We start from the raw sequence: 21,062 nt of genomic DNA, 5'->3' as shown, positions 1-21,062 counted from the left end.
AATCGTCGATGTATTTAATTTTGAATTTGTATCGATCGAAATTCAAACGACCAGCAAGTTATGTACTTTACGGTTATTCGATTACGAGATATTTGCTTTTGCTTTTCGTACGAGTGCTTTATTAACTCGGTATATTCTATCGATTCCTTTGAGATGCTTTTAACGAGATCCTTCGAAATGTCTCTTAGGAAATCAAGTTCCCCGGTGATTAGGACGTTTGCTGGCATTCCTTTGATAAGCAGTATTTCAATGTAATTCAATTAGTAACGCAGGTCGAGGTAGCGAAAGTTGTAGAATAAAATTTGCCCTGAATTATTTCCAGAATTTATACAGGGTGTTCGGCCACCCCTGGGAAAAATTTTAATGGGGGATTCTAGAGGTCAAAATAAGACGAAAATCAAGAATACCAATTTGTTGATGGAGGCTTCGTTAAAAAGTTATTAACAATTAAATTCAAACATTTCAAATCGTTCTGGAAAAATTATTTTCGGTTGCGGGGGTCAATTACAATAACTTTTGGTGAATAGACCTACCCACGAAATCCTATTCATTTCCTAGAAAAAAATTCGAGAATGTGTGAAATTTTTCGACAAAATTAAAAAATTTCAAATCGTTCTAGAAAAATTATTTTCGGTTGCGGGAGTCAATTACAATAATTTTTGGTGAATAGACCTACCCCTGAAATCCTACCCACTTTCTAGAAAAAAATTCAGTACGGGCGGAACTTTAAACGTTAATAACTTTTTAACGAAGCCTCCATCGACAAATTGATATTCTTGATTTTCGTCTTATTTTGGCCTCCAGAATCTCCCATTAAAATTTTTCCCAGGGGTGGCCGAACACCCTGTATACGGACTACCAGGTGTCTTAGAGGTAAAATTTATTGATTCCAAGAGCTTTTTACTGGCTTAGAACAGTCGTTTGGCCCACTGTGCCGGGTCTCGAGAGCGTTAAACCCGTCCCTGGCGAGTTGTACTTTGATCCCAAAAGCGGATCGTGGACGGTGAGCGATTAGGAGCGAAGATGTCGGAAGGTCTGTACGCGCGAGCGATCACGGAAACGAAGAATCCACCCGCATTAATCACTCCCAGCAGCCGGTACAGGTGATTCCCTGGACGAAAGGGCTGGGGGCAGAGGCGTTTCTACGGATTCTCAGCTGCTGGCAGCCGGCTCCTTTTTAGATTCCGGTCTAGTGACGGATCGCTAATGATTTTCCCCGCGCTGTCGCGTACTGCGTCGGTAGAACGAGTCGACGGAGGGTGGATCGGCGCGAGTCGTAAAAAGCCCCGCGGCTACGACGACGGGGGAATCGCGAGAGTTTAATTACCAGCGGCCTGCTCGCGTCACGGAGGATGTCAACCGTGGCCGACCGACTAACGACTCCTCGGCTATCCACCAGAGAGGTGGAGATTCGCCTACCGATAACGATCGTTTCAGGAGCGTTTTCAATGGCGCCGCGCGGCTCGAGGCTGACGCGCGCGCCTTCCTCCCATCCTTCGTTTCTCTAATGGCAGAGGGAGCGCCGGTTAAATAATTACGCCGCGGTTCACCGTCCCCGGCATTTAAATAAGAACGTCGTATCGAGGCTCGTCCATCTTGCATGGCGGCGAGCGAAATGACGCGTTAAATATTAACGCGAGAGCCGTAGCGCACGCGCGTCTACGCCACCGCAGAGACAAGGAAGGGAACGGAAAATGAGAAACGGAAATGGAAATGAGTTAAGTAACGTCTACGGAGAGAACGAATCGATTTAGGAACGGATCGAGATACAACGATTCCAGCCGGTAGAAAACATTCGAGGGAATCTATTGGATCCTCCTCGCGATTGAATATAATTCGCTTGAAATATGCTAGCGATAGCGTCTTTCTTCTTTTATTTATAATATAACCAACGTAGAAGACGGGAAAGGCAAACACGACTCGAGTTCCGAGAACCATCGAAGGGGAAATAATCATACATAAGTTAATTAACATAGCAAAAGCTTTCTTCTTATTGCCTTTAAGTTTCCTTCAAATTTTTAAATAGTCAAGTTTAAATTGATTCGTACTAAATTAATATAAATCTTAAGGATTTTAAATGTAAAGTGTGATTCCCGAAAGCTCGATTTCGCAACCGACGAGAAGTTGACGCTCGATCAGAACGAACGGACGAGAATCGACGTCTTATTAAGCGACGGATTACGTCGGCCAGGCCGGTCGTTGGGGGCATCAACAAGTGGAGGCGAAGGGCATCGGCCGTTATCATGGCGTAGTGATTCAGCGAATTCCCAGCGTCCCTTTACAGCGGCACCGACCAATCGATTACACGCCAATCGGATCGACGGATCGCGCTAACTAGATCGTAAGAGGAGACCGGTGCTATACCAACTTGTAATCGCGGTTCGTTCGCTACCGCCGGAGCCCTCGACCTGTCGTCGGGTTGCTCGTCGAGTCATCGGAGATCGGCGACGTCGTAGCGATCGTTCGATCGTAAAAAAGAAAAGAAGTGGTCGCGAGGCATCTTTCAGTGGGACCCGGAGGAGTTTATAATACCTAGTGGGTCGTTTTCCAGCCGCTTTATATGGGGGCGGAAACGGAGAGTAGAAACCGCGGAGAGTACAGATTTATGGAGCTCCGATCTTCGGTTGATCGTCGCTACAAGAACCCGTGCTGCAGGAGTTACCGTGTACTTGGACGTTTAACGTTTGTTCGTACGAGTTCTCTTCGGATTTTGGTTTCGTTTCATTTATTTACACGAGACGAATCCTTTTAATAACACAGGCAATTTTACTATTTTTCTTCTAAAATGCAGCTATGTACAATCTGTATTACGAGTTGCATATATCAAGCGCATAAACGTCGTACGTTCTTTGCATAAACATCCCCAGTCCAATCGCGAGGCAAGGAATCGAAAGTCTCGCTCTCGTTTGAACTATCGATCCTCCCAGTTCGGTCAGCCTTCGATACCGAGGAGTATCTTCCCTTCTGACCTATTTTTCTCTTTTTCTTCCTTTCGTGATAACCCAGAATTATATCCAAACTATCTGCTCTTTCGTTTGTTCACAAAAATTCATACATTGTTGAAACTACAATAATTGTCGTTCGAATAATATTCGAATGAATCTCGAGATTTAGCGATTGTATCTTTGTGGTGTGTCGAGAAACGATGGCTGAACCCCGCGGGCAAGCCTCCGGTGAACCGTTAACGAAGGGACGTAGGAGGAATCCGCGTGGAAGCAACAGGACTTCCTCCTCGGCGTGTACCTTTTGGGACAGTTTTAAGGAGGCGATGGCGGCGAGGCGAGTGTCGCGCGACAGATTTTATCGTTGCTGGAAAATTACGGGTTATCGACGCGGTGATTAATGGCCCCCCTCTAGATATCGGACGGTAATTAAACGCGCCGTAATTTGTGCGCCGCGAAAGGGAACGCGCGCCGTTCGGCTGACAAGCCAACTAGGGTTGATTTAAGGAGCTATACGACGCGAACCTGCGTTCCTCTTTTCTCTCTTCGTCTCGTCGGACGTTTTCCTTTTCTCCTCTCGTTGGTTACTGGCAACGCGCGATCCACGGGGGTTGCAAGTACGAAAACTTCGTCGGTCGACGTTGCAACGATGCTTTCGCCGTTCATTTTATTTATTTTTTCTTTTTTTAAATCGCGACTCATCGGCCAATAAATAACGCTCGGCCGTCGCCGTTCCCGGGAGACGCAAAAAGCAACTATCATACTTAACGTCAACCGGGAATGGTTGCAAGTATTTTATTATATAAGCTTCCTTCCCTGGACGTCTCTCGTTCTTTTCGCGACGCCGATATCTCCCCCGTGAGGCCACGAGCCGGGCTTCTTTTCCACGAAAACACGTCCTGGTTCTTTTTTCCCGCCGCGTTGGCACCGGAGTGACGACTTAGACGACAGGCCTGCGCCCCGCGGTTCGATCCAGAAAATCTCTGCGCAGATCCTACGCGCACGCGCAAACCTCTCTCGCACGCCACGATCCTCCGATGCGTTCCGCTTCGATTCCACGCGCGCGACACGTCGTCACGCCGCACGACGATTATTAATTATCCGCCCTGGCGTGTTCGATCCCGCCGATAACGAAATCAATTTATCCGACTTGGTCTCCCTTTCCGTCCGACGGACGCCCAACAATTGATTTACCCAGGCGCTGCGATGGATCACCATCGACGAGAACGATCTCTCCTTGCTTCGTTGACCCTTTCGCTGAATCAGAGTCGACTGATTGCGAACAGACGCGTCGGTTCAAATTACTTCTACGCCAGATTTTAGGCTTCGGTAGTATCAATGTTTCTGTTTAATTGAGTATCTAATATTCTGTACGTATGATTTCTCTCGATGTTCCAAACCTGACATTGGTCCCAATTCCCGATCTCGTTCCTGTGGAAGAGACACGTCCGGACGGTTTCTCTACCCGTGGTCTATGTAGATACCAACGATCAGCTTCTCTTCGGTAGCCCGTCTGGTTTTTTGGTAGCAGTTTGCCGGAGACCCGCCGCCACCGAGTCGAGCCTGCCTGCCCTAAGGCCACCTCTTTCCTTCCGAAGGTGGAATGGTGAATGGACGCTCTAGCGACGGCTTCGAACCGTTCTCGGTCTAATCTACCACGCGATCCAAAATTAGATCCTAACAGAGTCGACCAATATTTTATTCGAATATTAGATAACCAACGAGTCTCGGTTTTTGCTCGAAAAAGATCTTAGTTCTATTCTTGGAGGAGTTACACCAACCTTGTAAAGTAATGACTAGATGTAGGAAATGAATCTTGTAGATAATTAAAATTTATTAACGTCGAATATTTTAACGTGCCACGCTCTATTCGCAAAATCTGACCGCCTCGATCTCTTATTTTATTATATTACAAACTTAAGCAGCAAACTGGATCCAAGAGAAGACTTTCCTACGCCAATTAGAGCCTGGTGGGACTTCTAGACTCGTTCTTTTATGACTCGGATAACGACGAGGGGGTTAATTATTTCGAATCCCTGGTAGCGCTTCGCCAGGGGGTGGAATATGTTCGCGATCTTCGGATTAGGAAGGTTATAGACAAGCCTGTGCATTACTAAATGTCTCTGCGTTGAATCCACGCTCGTTTTACGCAAGAACATATCGAAAATATTGAATATAATTTTACTTTAGAAAACACTGGTTCGTGGAAAGTTAGATGGTATCGAATTAGTAATTAACTCGTAAACAGTATGTTGGATCGTCTTTGCGATCGTCAATCTGTTGGCTCGTAAACTGCGATGCGGGCGACCGGTGGACTCGGGAAAGAAACAGTTTACAGCTGTTCGAGATAAGTTCGCGGATATACAATGGCAAATTGCACGAAAGAATTTCTTTCCCCGGGACGACGAACGAGTCTCTCGATGCGGGCGATGGATCGAGTGGCTTTGAAGTTTTCTGCCGATCGAAGGAAGGCGACAGAGGCTCCGTCACATGACCAAACGATTCTCGCAGGTGATGTAACGCGACGCAAAGAAATTCGGGAAGTAAAGGGGAGAGGTCTGCGAGGCCTTTAATAAATCTCGCTTCTTCGCCATTCGGTTTCGAGAAGACTTCGTCGACCTTCTGGCGAATAAAATAAATTTTTACGCGGTTTCGAAAGAACGATTACTGAACCGAACGTGGACATGGCGATCATGTCCATCGAATTTGCAACTGTTTAAATCGATGGAAGGCAAAAGACATTCGAGACTCGAGACTTTATATTTTACGAATTTTCACGCCACGATTTTGGAGTTGTTTAGTTGACTCTGTAAATGCTAACGTTTCGAGTCTTGGGTGAGATTGAAACCGTTTAAAAATGATTCGCGAGCGGGTCGCGTCCATCGCCAGAGCGACGAAGCACCCGGTATACGGACGGATCGCGCAGGAGAGAAAGATCAAGCGCTCCACCCACGCCCACGTCTCAACCTGTTCTGTTTCTCCCGTCGAGCCGCGGTTACAGGTGCCTCCCCGAGGGCATTCCTGCTGGAATTCTTCACCGATGATCCTTCGCTCGACCCTTCTGCAAATTCTCCTCAGAGTCGCATCGCGGTTCAAACGGCCCATGCGCGATCCAGGTTTATCGAAGGTTTGCCCGCAGGCTTGATACAGTGTCCTCGTGAAACGCAGCGCCAAGATGGTCCACAAATCCCGCGGGTAAGCCTCCGATAGCACGTGGAAAATGACCCGTGCACAAGCTCGAGGTTCACTGGGAGGTTGTCTCGATAGTTCGATAGACTTTCAAAGCAGAAAGTGAAATGATAATAAGAAAATGAAGACAATTTCGATTATTTTATTTGACGAGGTATATCTCTCTTTCAAAGCATCTATGCAGCGACTGACTTCTTGTGTAAACATTCACTCTTTCCGAGAACATTTTATACTCAAGATTTTTGTTTCAAACTAAAATTATTTTTCAAATGGCTCGTGCACAAGATCGAGATCTGTCGTTCTTTACCTACTCCAATGAATTTCTGTGTCTTTGGGGTGGTCCATCGACGAAACTGGTGGAAACCACACGAGGTCTCGAGCTTTTTCTAAAAGTTCATCCCCTTACGAAAGAGATCGATTTTTCGAAATTTCAAGTAAACCTAGATCATGTGAAAAATGGAGAATGATGCTCTTCCTGGGTGAAAGATGGTGAGGCTCCGGTTGGGAGCTTGATCCGCGACGAAAACTGAGAAAAGACTCGAAGCGTCCACGGGACATCGACGCGGAGGAATCTAACCAGTCGATTAAGTTTCTCCTCTCTAATGAAACACGGTAATCGGGTTACATAATCGGTGACGCAAAGCGACGACCGTCGCCGGGATTGATTTCTACGAACGGTCGACGCCGCGTCCAGGCGAATCAGCCTCAAAACGTGACCAGCCGACCATTAAGCTTTCCCGAATGCCCTTCGACAGAGTGTCGGGGAATAAAGTCCCCCCGGGTGGCGGAGAAAGGGAAGTCGGACGAGTAGAAGCACCGGCCTCTCGAGTTTCACGTGAAACTCTCTCGGTCGGGTCTCGATCTCTCGAAGCGTGCGAGCGGACTGCTTGAAATAATCGTTCCGATGGTAGAAGAGGGGGAGTTCTCGATGTCGCGAAGGAACGAGGGGCAAAAAGGAACAGCGCGGGGAACACCGAGTGGAAGCAGACGATGCCTGAGAAGGGAGGTGGGATGATGTAGAAGGGGAAAGCGGAGAGGATGGCAGCAACCGTACGCCCACACATCCTCGTCGGGGACCTGTTCTCGGCTTTTACGTTCTGACATCTTTTCACTCCGTTTACGAGTCCCCTTTACGTTTTACGACCGATCATCGGGGGCCCTTTCTCTCTGCGAGATTCTACCGACCGCGCGGACGGCCAACGGCAGAAGGGAAAAGAGAGAAACGAAGGAAACAAGAAAACGATCATCGCCGCGGTAGGAAGAACAGGGACGCCCGGGGACCGCCGTGAGACTCGCTATCCGCCGCGGATCTTTCGATGCCAGATACGAATATTGCGTCGAATGGCCACGAGTATCTTGCCACGGAAAATGGAAGTCCATCGACGGTCGGATACAAAGGAGATCGCATCGATAGCGAGACGGTTGTTGAGCTCTCGGAACCGGCGGATGTTCGGCCGGTTCGAAATGAATGTTCATCGGTGGCGAACGATACAATGTACGGTCTCTATCGTGGCTCTCGATGCGCTATGAATATTACCCGCCAGCTCCTTGACGCGTTTGCGCTCGGTGGATCGATGAATTCCAAAGCTGATTCTCTTAGCAAGCCTGGGGCAATCTTGTTCCATATTCAATTACACCCCCTTACGATTTTTTACTACAAATTAAATAACTCGATGTTGTAAGAACTATTATCGTTGGTGTTCGACGAAAAGAAAAGCGTTCGATGACCTCATTTGTTTACGATACGTAGATAGGAATCGAAAGGGTTCGACTACGAGAGCAGAGAAATACACTGCATCGAACTTTGGTCGAGAGTAATATTAAATAGTATAGTTGCGTTTAAAGCGTCCAGAATCATTGAATCTGATCACACTCCTGTAACCATCCCTGACGTCCTTACAATGTTACCTCGATTCGAAAAATAGAAGCCACAATATTTGAGAGAAATAAATTCGAGATCGAGGCGATCTATTAATCTGTGTCCTCCCTCTGACGAGATTTTGCGGAGGTGTAAAGTTGAACATTATGGATCGATGTCGCCATAGACTTCCTCGCCGAATAATTAATACTTAATTTTCCAATTCGTACCAAAATGTACGTAGTTACGTATTTTAGAAATAAACGTGTCGAAAGGCTTGTCCGTGATTAATCTTTTTCACAAAGAAGACAATCGATCCGCACCTGTGGGCAAATCTCCGGGTAAACCTCGACCGTGTATGGGCCATTTAACTCGACGGTCGTTGCCGCGAGCTTCCGCGCGCTTTTCTGCGTTAATGCCGGTCAGGCATTCGGCTGTTTCGCCATGAAAGGATCCGTCGGCGCGAGGAACTCGGGATCAAATCGATTTCAAAGAGCGGTGACTGCGCGCGTACGCAGAGGAATGCGATAGGTTCGAATCGCTGGAAAGTCTTCGTCGGGACATCTGTGTCGCGGCCGCGCCTTCCGGGAACGCGAATTTCTATTCCGCGGATGCGATTAATTGTCGCGCTGGAAAAGTCGTCGTTGGGGATACTGGACGGAATTCCGGATACGCGGGATGCTTCGAAAATAGGGCGTCAAACTTCGAGCACAGATCTTGGAAACCTTCCTTCTCAAGATTCCTTCAAGTAGATTTAATATTAAGGACAATTTATATTTACATAATCAAATACGATTTTCAATCTTCTAAAATTACGTCGTTCGTTTCCGTTTGCTCAGATATACGATGCTTTCTGATTTGTACTATACGTTCTTTTTTGGACTCTGTAGAGAAGATTTCCAATTACGAATAGTAATTTGAAACTATTTTAAAGTTTGGTTGCACGCCTACGACGCGATTACGAATTCCCTGCGTTCGATTACTTGGGTGGAGGGGACAGCATCGAAGAGACAGGCAATATCGCAAGTTTTATGGCGTCCCCAGACAAGTCCGGCGACTTCTCCTCGGAACGGAAACTCGCCTACACCGAAAAACGAGGATTCAGCTCGATTCATCGTTCGTACACGTTGATTCATGCGCTCGGTGTGCGCCGCGCGCGATTTAAATTTCAAATAGTCGCCGGATACACCTCTCGGACTTACACGTGGTTTTATGACAAAGTGCCGTTGTCGCGTCGAACAAGACGAGCCGTGTGGTCCGCGGCCGCATTAAAATAAACAGACAGAAAAGGTTTAAGCGACTACGCGAGCGAATTTCTGCTCAATCGTGGCTCGTTCCGTACCGAATCTAAAAGTCTATATGACAGATTTTTGTGTAATTTGGGTGTCGTGTAGCCTGCGTAAAATTAGGGGAGTTTTAAGTCATCGTTTGTCTCGTTTCGAACTTGTTTAAATAGTACAAGAAGAAGGTATAGAAAAGAAGTATAGAAAACTCAGCGCATTGTTCAAAGGCAATCTACTACTATTTTTCAACGTGTCTTCTTCAAAATAATTTTCCTATTACCACTGCACATCCATTAATCTAAAAATTTCACGAAAAATGTAATAAAACCAACGTATACGTAGGAATGAAAAAAACTTGAAAATCGCGTCGCATTGTGAGACTCAAAGACAATCGAAATTGCGCGCGCATTCAACGATACACAGCGACACGCGTAGCAGATTCCGCAACTTTGCGCGTCACCGATGCCATCTCGGAAGCGCATTCGTTCGCGCGATCGTTTACCTTTTGTTTAATTGCTACGCGAGGCTCGATGACAGATGGTCGGCCGACACCGTTCCAATACAAAAAATCAAGCGGATGCTCTAATGGTGATTTACTACGACCGCGATTCGAGTTTTCCCTTTCGTTCGACGTCGCATCCAATCTCCCGTTGCCTCGATCGATATCCCTGCGGGTCGAAGGTCCATCCCTCTTCCTGTTTCTTCGTCGCGCCTCTGGCGCGCTGCATCCATTCGGTGAGCAACAATAATCCGTATGGATTTTTTGAAAAATTGAAAAGAATAGAAATTCTATGCCTTAAATACCACTACGATACGTATTTGTACAAAGATCGAAGTCTTCATCGAAGTAAAATGCAACATAACCTAATTCATTGACAAGGATAAAACTAATTATGGCGTAAGCACGCTCGATCGAAATTAGTATTTTAACCCCGTTTTTTCCGGAACTTCCAACTTTCGGTTCGCGTAATGGCGGCCGTGGAGCGGACGACGCGAGATAAGCTCGTGGGCGTACCGCGTGCACGGAGGTGTTCCGCGTGTCCGGCACTAAAAGGATGATTCATAATATTACGCGTAGCCAGCGATTTCATAAGCAATCGGAAATGAGCGCGCGGGTAGAGGCTGTAATTTAACAATATCCGAGATTACAGGGGATCAAAGAGAAGTAAGAGCGGCGTTTGGCTGTTTCAGGACGAGGTGGGAGGCAGTACGGTGGTAGCCGAGGGTGTAGTAGGCGGCATAAGGGGCCCAGGCGGCGGGTGCCGCGCATCCTCGATGACGATGGCCGAGAGCGCCGTGGAGGACGCTGCAGCCGCGCCCCCGGGTCCGGCCAAGCCGCCACCGCCCTCCTGCACCAACAACAACACCCTGGCGGCGACCGCGAACCGGAACCATCGAAACCTGCGGAGACGGAAGCGTCTCGATCAGGTGCTGGACATCCTCCAACATCGAAGTTCGCCCAGCGAGGGCGAGGTGCTGAGATTCGAGGGCAGCGGTCCAGTGTCCGAGGAGGAGGAGGACGCGTTCGGTTCACCGAGGTCGTCCTCGAGATCGGCCGTGGACGCGCCGTCAGGCATAAGTTTGCTGCCCCTCAGGCTGAAGAGCGAGGAACCCGTGACGCCCACCGAGGAGGAGGGCACCCCGAACGACGCCGATCAGCAACAGCAGCAGCAGCAGCAACAGCAGCAGCAGAATCATCATCCTCATCATCCGCACCATCACCCTCATCATCATCGTCATCGGCACAGGCATCATCACAGGAACAACGCGAATCACGCGTACGATCACCTGCACCCGTCTCATCAGAGATCCTCGGCGCCCAAGTACGCGGGCTGCACCTGCGTCCAGTGCTCCCAGTCCGTCACCCCGCCGATGGTGCTGCCCTCTCCGATCTCTCCCCTGACGCCCCTGACGCCGCTGACGCCGCTTACACCGCTAACATTGCCGCCCCTCACTCCCGGATCCCTCTCGTCGTACAGCTTCGAGCACTACATGCACACCAAGTACCTGCCGGACATCTTCCGTGGACGCAGCCACTCAGACTCTGACCTGGTGCCGGGATGGGACCAGAAACCTCTGCCCTCGTCCGTGTTCGTCAACCATCCGCTGAGGAGCGGCTCCCTCGAGAGCGACACCACCAGCCCCCAGGAGTCCCCGTTGGATCTTTCGATGAAGAACCTGATGGCGACGGCCGCGGCGGCGGTTGCCGGGAGACCGCCGGCCCTCCAGCTGCTGCCGCCCGGGATCGTGTCGAGGAGCTCGGTGAGCGTACCCGTGGTGAAGGGCGACGTCGCGTCCCCGACGACCAAGGAGAGTGTCGCCGTCCGCTACAACCTCGAGGTCTCGCCCGTGGTCGAGGAGATGCCGCCGGGCGTCGACGTGGCTTACGTCTGTCCCGTGTGCGGCCAGATGTTCAGCCTCCACGATCGTTTAGCGAAGCACATGGCCTCGAGGCATCGCAGACAAGGGCCCCAGGACGCGTCCGCGAAGGCGTACCTCTGCGACGTATGCAAGAGAAGCTTCGCCAGGTCCGACATGCTCACCAGACACATGAGGCTCCACACGGGCGTAAAACCGTACACGTGCAAGGTCTGCGGCCAGGTATTTAGCAGGTCGGATCACCTGAGCACGCACCAGAGAACGCACACCGGCGAGAAACCGTACAAGTGCCCTCAGTGTGCGTACGCGGCCTGCCGCAGAGACATGATCACCAGGCACCTCAGGACCCATGCCAGATTCCCCGACGTTCAGACGCCTAAGAGCGAACCCGGCCTCCTTGCCGGCGAGGACAGCCCCACGTTTGCGCAGGAGATGGTCTCTCCGTCCGCCACGATCAAGGCCGAATGACGACGGTCCGCTGGATGACCACGTTTCTCTGCCGCGGTCCACCGCGGATCTCGAGGAAGGGGACGTCCGGCATCGACGGAGAGGCCCTTGGCCGCCGTCCCGAGGTCTCAGCGACGTCGACGACAGGACAGGGGTTGAAGAGGTCAACGGCGGAAGGCAAGGGACGATCGATCCTCTCTGGACCGGGTCGCCACACAGGGCTCACTGAGTTTAGAGTTCAGAGGGCAGTCTGGTACTTTTCTGATTCTTCGTGATTTAATTATTTTTTCTTGTAGAAGGCACGAATCAGAGATATAACTCTTTTAAACCCTTCGTGCGTGGACATCTAAACGCAGCTTCGATATTTTTTCTTGGTAAGTTTAATGGGATTGCGATGGGGTTGATTGTAGTTTAGTACGGGATATTTTTTGCTCTTTCCAAACAACGTTTTAGTTGGTTTGAACCGGAATAAAGAAATTATTAATATTGATTTCCTCTATCGAGTCAACCACCGTAAAGTCAAGATTTAAAAAATCGTATATACAGTTTCTTGGTTTTTCTTCCTTTTCTTAAAAGAGTTAAAAAAAATTCGATTTCGTAGTTCTAGATGATTGTCAGTTTGTCGAATTTCACCACACAATTTTGAAAACTTCAATTTCCTCGTTCATTCGAGAGGATCTTGGAGAGAACGAGACAAAATCGATCCTTTGATCCGAAGGTACCAGACTGCGTTTTTAAAGGAATTCTTCGCCGTGGCGGAATTCCGATAATTTCGGAAAGAAATTTGCCCCGCGCGTTAAAGTCGATCCGTCGGTCTTCGAATTTTACGCGAGTCGTTTTAAGGCGTGTTTAAGGCTTTTGACAGTATTATCGTATTTCCTCGTCTTCCCCGTTGCTTCCTCTGAACTTGCGCGTCGCGCATCTTCCGAGGTTCTCTGTCGCACGTCAAAGTCGCGGTTGCTCGTGGATTTCTCCAGCAGTGCTCGACGTTTCGTTGAAAAATGCGTTTCGTTTTACACGCATCAATTTCGTTTTTTTTTCCTTTTTTTTATTTTATTCGCAAAGAAGAAGGTTCCCAATTTCTTTTCATTTTAGTTGAGTCTCTTGCCCGAAAGGAGCATTCTTTTTCTTGCGTGCATTCTGTAGCTTTTAACGCTTTCGATGTTCGGCCATGACTTCGAACGAAATCGCGATCGTTGCTGGAATCTCTTCGACTGCCCAATTTCCGTTAACACGTTGACTGCCAGTTTGTGAAATTATAGAGCGAACATTAGACGTGTCAAATATTTAAATGGTTTACTTGCTATTTTACGGCAAGAAGTTACAAGCATTAGGATTCATTGAGAGATAAGTAAAATTCTTGTTTATACGTTACTCGTTATATAAAAATTCGTGTTACTCGTAGTTTATAAAAATTTACCCGTCTCTGGTTCCAATCGGTGCGAGCGTTTCAACCCCTAACTGGTATTTTAACGCTCTAATGTATACTATTGAAAAATAAAAAATAGCAATTTCCTTGTACAACTGTTATTTTTTGCAGTTGGGTAATACGATGTTAATTTTAAATACGAAAGTTATCGATGTCGGTTAAGGGTTGAAGAAATTTCGAAAGTTTGAAGCTGGTTCACCAGGGGCCACCATGGCAGTCAAAGCGTTAAACGATCTCTTCCTCGATCGATACTCGTAGACTCGAAACCCAAGCGATCTGAAAGCATTCCCACTGAAGCGCGCGCCACGAAGATCCACGGTGAAAACGGTGCTCGAAGGCTGGGCATCGATATCGATTCGCTGGTATCCGACCCGCGATCGTATCGCTGTGCCTGAAAACGCTCGTGAATCTCGCCTTCCGTCGAAGCGTTCCGTCGATTCGCGAACGAAGTTAAACTTGTGCCAAATTTTGTCGGTCGAGAAATCGTTGGCGATGCGAATCTGTTAGCGATGTTCCTTTAGCCCAGCGTGGTTGGCGTTGGAAAGAAGCGAACGATTTCCAAACGAGAGACATTCGTTTATCGGCGCGGGTCCTCTCGACTCGCCGTGTAAAAATTCGCTCTAGACGTTGACGCGCTGACCCTCGAGACGATTGTTTGAATGTTTAGACCGGTTACCGAGGTTGCGTCGGTAGAGTTAGTTGTTAACGATCGAACAGGAGAGAATGTTTTTTTATTGTGCGTTGCGAAATTCCTCTTGAACGGCGTCGTGATATAATATTTATCGAAAATTCGTTGTTACGCGCGACTGAGAAAACGGTTGGGAAAACGCGAACGAGGAAAATCCAAGCCCGATGACGAAGAACTAGGAACGACGAGAGGGCTGGGAGTTCTTCCTAGCGAACGGATGAAAGTAAAACGAACGTTAACCGTACCTGCAGAAAAGAAAGAAACTTAAAGCATAATAAAGCGTCTAGACGTAACGTTAATTAGTGGGTAATATTGATATTATTATTGCGTTTTTATTATTATTATGAATATTAATATTATTATTATTAATATTATTCGCATTGTAACTGTCGGCGTGAGATTGTTTCGACACGCGCGCGCGCACGCGGAGGAGCAGAGAAGATATTTTTTTATACACCGCGAAAGGATCCGCGAAAAATGTAGGTGGAAAACCAGCGGAGGGGGGGAAATAAAATCGTTCGTAACGTTTCACCGAGCGCGGTGCGCGAGTTGTTTCGTTGATAAAAAATTTTGTTAAATCGAAAAACCGCGACGGAAATGGCTCCGTCGCAGCTTCTCCTCCGGGTATTCGCCATTTTCCCCCGATGGAACGTGCTCTCGCGATCTATTGGCGTTTTTCGATCGACAGATCGATCCGACGAATTGCGGAATCTCGTCGACCCGGAGTATCGAATCACGACCGTTATTGGACGATTCGTGCTGCAACGAGCTGCAAAGAATGCCTCTATGATGTTCGCGATGCGAGAGAAATCCGTCTTGTCGCGCATAAATTTCGTTTCTACGACGGTAATGCTATTAGTTGTTAGTTGGCGCGACGAGACATCCTGACCAATGACGAAGTAACCGTTTTCAAAAGTTCCGATCGCTGAATCTGAATCGTAAGGGGCATTCTCTCTGGCTCTCCGGTAGAAATACTCACAACTTCGTAAGGCGATTACGGAGTTTCACGGTTCGATTCGATCCACAGGACAGCTCTCTGCCTCGAACGCTTTGTCAACGGATGTTTAAAGTGGCCTTATTAGCGAAACGGAATTAATTGGCTGCTCAAGGTCACCGAACCGTTACCCCCACAATTTGGTTTCTGATGAAAACAGCGGCCATACCTTGTCAAGATAATAAGAGCCTTGTATTAACCATCAGAAATATAATTAAAACATTATATTCGATACATATCACTGTTACATTAGGTTACGAATGCATTCGTTTGGATAGGGATGCAAAGAAAAGTCAATCTCAAAAAAATAATTTTTTTTTTACGTGAATACATATCAGTATTTTTCTTTATATTAATTATTTGAAATTTGGTACATATTCTCTGTATTAGAATATGAACCAGGCTTCTAGCGAAGTTTGGCGAATAGAAATTTCGTTTGTTTGTTAAAAGGCGCCTCTTAAAAAAGCGGAGGGAATGGGAGAAATCTCCTCGAGCGACCAATTGATTCCGTCTCGACTATAGTGGCGGTGTTCGCGAGAATCGGTGATCTTGTTAGAAATTGGGTCACGTGGGAGAATTTCGTTTAGTCAATTTAGATGTAATGTCGCGAAAATCCTGGGACAAACACTGTTTCGTCGACAAAGCGCGTCGGGCGTAATTTTGCGCGCGTATGCGAATTGGCTGGAGACCACGCGTGGTATCTACCACTTCAACCTTGCTCAACCTCGACCGTTTGCCTTTTTCCTTGCCATAACTCGGCCGTTGTCCAGTGGGTCTCCCGTTCGTGGCCGCGGTAAGAGGCATAATGACGAATATCGCGAGTCACTCCCGTTTGTAAAACACTTACGACGCTCGTTCGTATGGACACGCAACGCATACGCATACACACACGCGCGCGTGTACACACGTACACAAATACACAGTGAGAGGGAAAGAGAGAGAAAACACACAGGTGCGTTGTAAACGAAACACGGTGGTGAGGTGTGCGTGCCGTTTGAACGCGCACACGGGTATGTATATCTGTATTTTTGTATACCGAGATTTTTTTCTAATTAGTCTACCGTTTAAGCGTTTCGAGGAGGAACGGAACGAGTAATTAGCCATTAAGGAGAAAACTGTCGCTCTCTGCTTGCCATTTTAGCTTGCCTCTGCCGATCGAACGATTACTCGGAAGGCGGCTTGTCGGAGGGACAAAAGAAGGACACGCGAGGGGGAGACCGCGAGACGCGGAAGGCCTCGTTCTTTTTTTTCTTTTTTTAAATAGACACGGGCAAAATTCGTATCCGAGTAGAAAATTTTTAAACGATAAACAACCGTTACGATTCGTACGACGCAAGTAAATTTATTTGCCAATTATTATCGTAGCAAAAATTTTGCGTGTTTCCGATTTCGTATATTTCGAGCTTTTCTCGCAGTTTTGAGAATCGCGCGACGATGTTCGTCAAGATCGTCTTTTATCGCGTCGCGATAATCTCTTCATTTTGTTTTTTTTTTTTTAGTTTTTCTTCTTTTTGTTTTGTTTTTTTACTACCGCGCTCAGCGGAAGTTTCTTTTCGCCTCAGAAGCGAAGAAAGCACGTTTTGTTTCGATGTTTGCCAAATACATATTTGAGTTTCGTTCGGTACTGAGACTTCCGACTCGACGCGCCGTCCTTCCCGCGATTCAGCCTTAAAACTGAGAGAATCTCTTGCGCAAGAAGCCCGTTTAACTAAACACACGAACAGAAGAATGAAATGGAGAGAAAGGGAAACGATGTGTAAAACACGTTCAACGTGTCTTCAGGCAATTAAGCGATCGCCGTGCCAGACAACCTGTTCTTGTAATTATTAACACTCACTTAGCCATTCGTACGATTATAATTATTTCTATTATTATTATTATATTATTATTATTAATTATTACGCCTAGTTACGTTGTTAAGTGATTAATCATGTTTAATGCTTCTATTATTTATTTTGTTATCCTATTCGCAAGTCAAGCTTCCTATTTTTTGCCCTGTTCACACATTCACCCCCCATCCTCCAGCCCCTTGTTCCTCGTTTCATCGAAACAGCCCTTGCCCGTTTTCATCGTCGTAAGGACGGAGAAGAATGCTCCCGCTATCGTGTGCACCAATGGCGCACCTGCATTTATAAATTCATATCGTTCGTGCAGTTCGTTTCCGACGTCCACGACGGTGCAGCCGAATTTCGGGCTTCTTCTCCACCCACCTGTGATCGTTCCGCTTTGCATCGAATAATCGATGAACAAATAAAAAGAGGGAAAAAAAACAAAAAATAAATAAATACGAAGGAACGAACGATGAACGAAAAGGGCTTCCCCTCCGGGACACGTTGCGATCACGTGACTCTCGAGCGAACACGCGTTCTGTTTTGTTTTTTCTATTTTTTTTTTTTTTTTTATTTTTTTTTTTATTTTTTTTGTAATAACGACGAACGAGTAGGAAACGATTAAACGCTCACGAGGGTTTCTGTAAATTATTGATGACGACGATTGTGTATGTTAATTTATAAATTATGTTGTGTTTACGAATCGTGCCAGAATGGAACAAAAATATAATTTTTCAACGAACCCGCCCCGCGCCTTTTCTCATTCTACGACCTCCACGATCCATCCAGCGTTGCTCCTGGTTTTAGTTCGGTCTTTTTATTCTTCTCCTTTTTGCATTTCTACCAACGACGATTCAGAATTAGAACCACCGTTCCTCTACGTGTATTATAACACGCGTGTATTGTGTACGGATCGTCGGTTGTAGTCGAATCAAATTTTCTATGCCACCACCATTATTGGTCGCATCTATAAATGTATTGGAACAAATCTAAAACGGGGGATTTCTGGAGGGGATTAAGAGATTTTAACCCATCCTCTTGTTTCCGAGTACTCGACAACTTACGATCTTTGCGCAGTACGTGCCGCCATCGCGGAGAACACGGATAAATGGCAGTGCCTCTTATTTTACGTGTATTTAACTCTTGCGGATCAGACGGTAAGATATGTATATACGTTATTTCCAAGTAAATAATTTGTGATGTATAATATACAGGGTGATTAACAGGTGAATAATCTTTTAGAGGGTGATTTTATAATACCCTCGTCGCAAATGAAATAAAAGTAAGATTGTATGTTATCGTATAAAATTTAACCTCCATTATAAGCTACCTTGTCTGATGAGTCTCCCAGATATAAATTCAATTTAACACGTTTACTGTTCGTTGACCTGCATGCCGGGCAGGACGAGTTTGACTTGACAAATATCATCTCTTTCTTTTTTTAAACTGATCGTTTTCGCTGAAGCAATCGTTCAAATTGGTGTAATAAAAACCATAATTAATATTGCGTCAGCGGCAAGTTGAACGAGTGGAATTCGTAACAATGTGCTCGAGTAAACTGAAACTATTGGAAATAAACGTTGGATACGATAAAGACAACGTTGGAAAGCCAAACGTAGATATTATTGTAAGTGAGTATTGAATGTATCGTAGGCTTTTACAGAGATTTACGGGAGTTAAATCGCTGCGCATTCTTAATCGTAAAATCGGACAGGAATAGATTTTCAAAAGAATATTTATCGCCGCTCATCCTTTTATAGTTATGGCGCTGTCATATTTTATACCACTGCTATAACCATAATCCTTAGCACTGCTAGCAAAGGTTAATATTACCACTCAGGTAAACGCGACACCGTTAATTAAGTACGAGTTCGTAGTATAGTCGGGCTCCTTGATAAAGCGAATCGTGATCTTTATCAAGCGTTTACGTTAACTTCTCGTAAACGTTCGACTAATTGCTAAAATCAACATATTTCTCAACGATCTTAACGGGAATTTAAGTAACGTTCATCGGGGACCACGAATTCTTTCCTCGTCGGAGCTAGACATACTAGAATTAACAAATTTTTTAGCAAGTGACCTAAGCAGAAACAGCTCGCACGAGTAGCGGAGCGAACAAAATAAAATCAATTTCTAATTTCGTATTAAGGAAGTTCCATAACTGTTTCGACCCTTGACTTTTACCACTTCCATCGAACCAGTCGCTCGTCGGTGAATCGATAAAATGTTCCTAGCTCCGTTTTGCTGTCATTTTTTGGCCAGCACCTGTTCAAAGGGCCCGAAAATGTGGCGCGAAGCGCAGCCAATCGGAACGAAACGAGGCCTCTCTTTTGGTCCGGTTGACGAATTGTAACACGGACGATATTTCGTTCGACAACGTGCTGACTCGATACATAGTCCTCGGCCTCGTCGCCCGATGGAAATAAAACGACGGCGCTGGATGTTCTCGGATCGAAAATATTATTCCGGGGCGTTCTCCGTATGATTAATTTTCGCGGTGCACGCGATCGGCAGGTCGAGCGTTTTCTGTCCGCCGCGAACATCCGTGGACGTGATTCGCGTGTATGCGCCACGGGACCATGAGTATCACGTGATTACGACGGGGGCCGTTTATTTCGTTCGCGTCCGGCTCGACTGACCCGAAATTGAAAGCGAGAGAAAGGCAGCGCGCGAGTATCGACGTTGAAATTCGTTAAAGGGTCGTTTTCTTTCGCTGCTTCTTTTTACCGGTCTCTCGTAATCGCGTGACGAAATCCACGCTAATAATCCCCCGTGTATCTTCGTGAGCGAATCCCTTTTCGCGACGAATTCAATTTACGCTCCTTCTCGGAACCGTAGAGTCTCGAACGAATTCGAGAGACATCTTTCTTTTTCCAAAAATGCGGTATTCGTTAGATGAGACGACGTTCTGTCGAAAGAATTCAAGCCTAAAGCATGAAAGAAATTTTCTATTTCTGGCAAAGCTGGTTCTTAGGCGATCGATGAAAGGATCTTTCCATATTGCAAAATTGATTTTATCGCTAATAATGAGAAAGTTGTGCGTAAAAAATTAATCGCGAGTGAATCTTCGTTGCACTTTGCCTGTAAATAATCGCGAGCTATCTGCTAGCATCGATAAAAATTAAATCGAACCCGGGAAAGAGGAAGATCGTCCGAAACATCTCGAGAAATTCGGCGAATTTATCTCCGCCCAATTACGGCGCGCACTTCCTTCACCTTTCGACCCTCGTCCTTAAATCTCGCCGGTAGATTACACGTTTAATTATGGGATCGATTACGCCGCCAGAAGATATCTCGATCGATACCCCGGCTCCGACTTCTCGTTCATCAAAGCGGCTTTCTGTTCTCGTTAAATCAAGATCATGACTTCCGACTTAAACTGCATGCGCTCTATTTGATCGATATCACTATTGAACGGCCATCCGAATCTCGTTTAAAAACACCGTGATGGACGTCTGACGGCAAACAAAACTAAACGGACAACAAAAAATGGTAGGAAGAGTGACCGTGATTTTCCCGTTTGAAATTCTGCTGTCTCACTTATCGCGATCCGTTTGATCGACGCGGCTACTTAACATTCGTGTCGAGTCTCCGTCGAAAAATATCATTTTCCCGCTGTTTCGAACAACGATCGAAGCAAAGACGAACCAGAACTATTTATACGATCGATTTTATAATATACGGCGAGTCGATTTGTCACGGACTATCAGAGATAGCGGTAAAATTCTTTCTCGATCCGTAGAACCATTATGTAAAAGATGTTTTGTTATTTTGCCTCTTGGCTATTACGTACAGTAATGTTTCGTATCGTTCGAGGAACTACTAATTATATTCTTTGGGCATAGTTTTCACAACAAAAGAATCAAAAGTCAGCTTTGACATATTTTCGTTTCTTTAACGTGTAATTTACGTAGAAAATTCTTGGCTAACGACGCGAACACTCTGCGTAGAAAAGGAAAAAAATTCCCTCGAATTTTGTACGATGAAGAAATGACTTGCAGTGTAGTCCGAGGCGAGGGACGAC

General features: G+C 46.5%; 1 protein-coding gene across 1 annotated transcript in view; it reads left to right on the top strand.

Annotated features, from left to right (window-relative positions):
* Klu (zinc finger protein klumpfuss) overlaps window positions 1–18,348 on the top strand; it is a 62,045-nt gene extending 43,697 nt beyond the window's left edge. Inside the window, exon 2 of the mRNA XM_076766744.1 lies at window positions 10,464–18,348. Coding sequence (XP_076622859.1) covers window positions 10,548–12,119 — 1,572 coding nt within the window. The 5' untranslated portion in view covers window positions 10,464–10,547 and the 3' untranslated portion in view covers window positions 12,120–18,348. The remainder of the gene's footprint in view (window positions 1–10,463) is intronic.
* Window positions 18,349–21,062: the final 2,714 nt, after the last annotated feature.

The sequence above is a fragment of the Colletes latitarsis genome, chromosome 6 (genome assembly GCF_051014445.1).
Source record: "Colletes latitarsis isolate SP2378_abdomen chromosome 6, iyColLati1, whole genome shotgun sequence".
Classification (NCBI taxonomy): Eukaryota; Metazoa; Arthropoda; class Insecta; order Hymenoptera; family Colletidae; genus Colletes; species Colletes latitarsis.
Note: the sequence above shows the minus strand (reverse complement) of the source record. Positions and strands in the feature narration are given on the sequence as shown.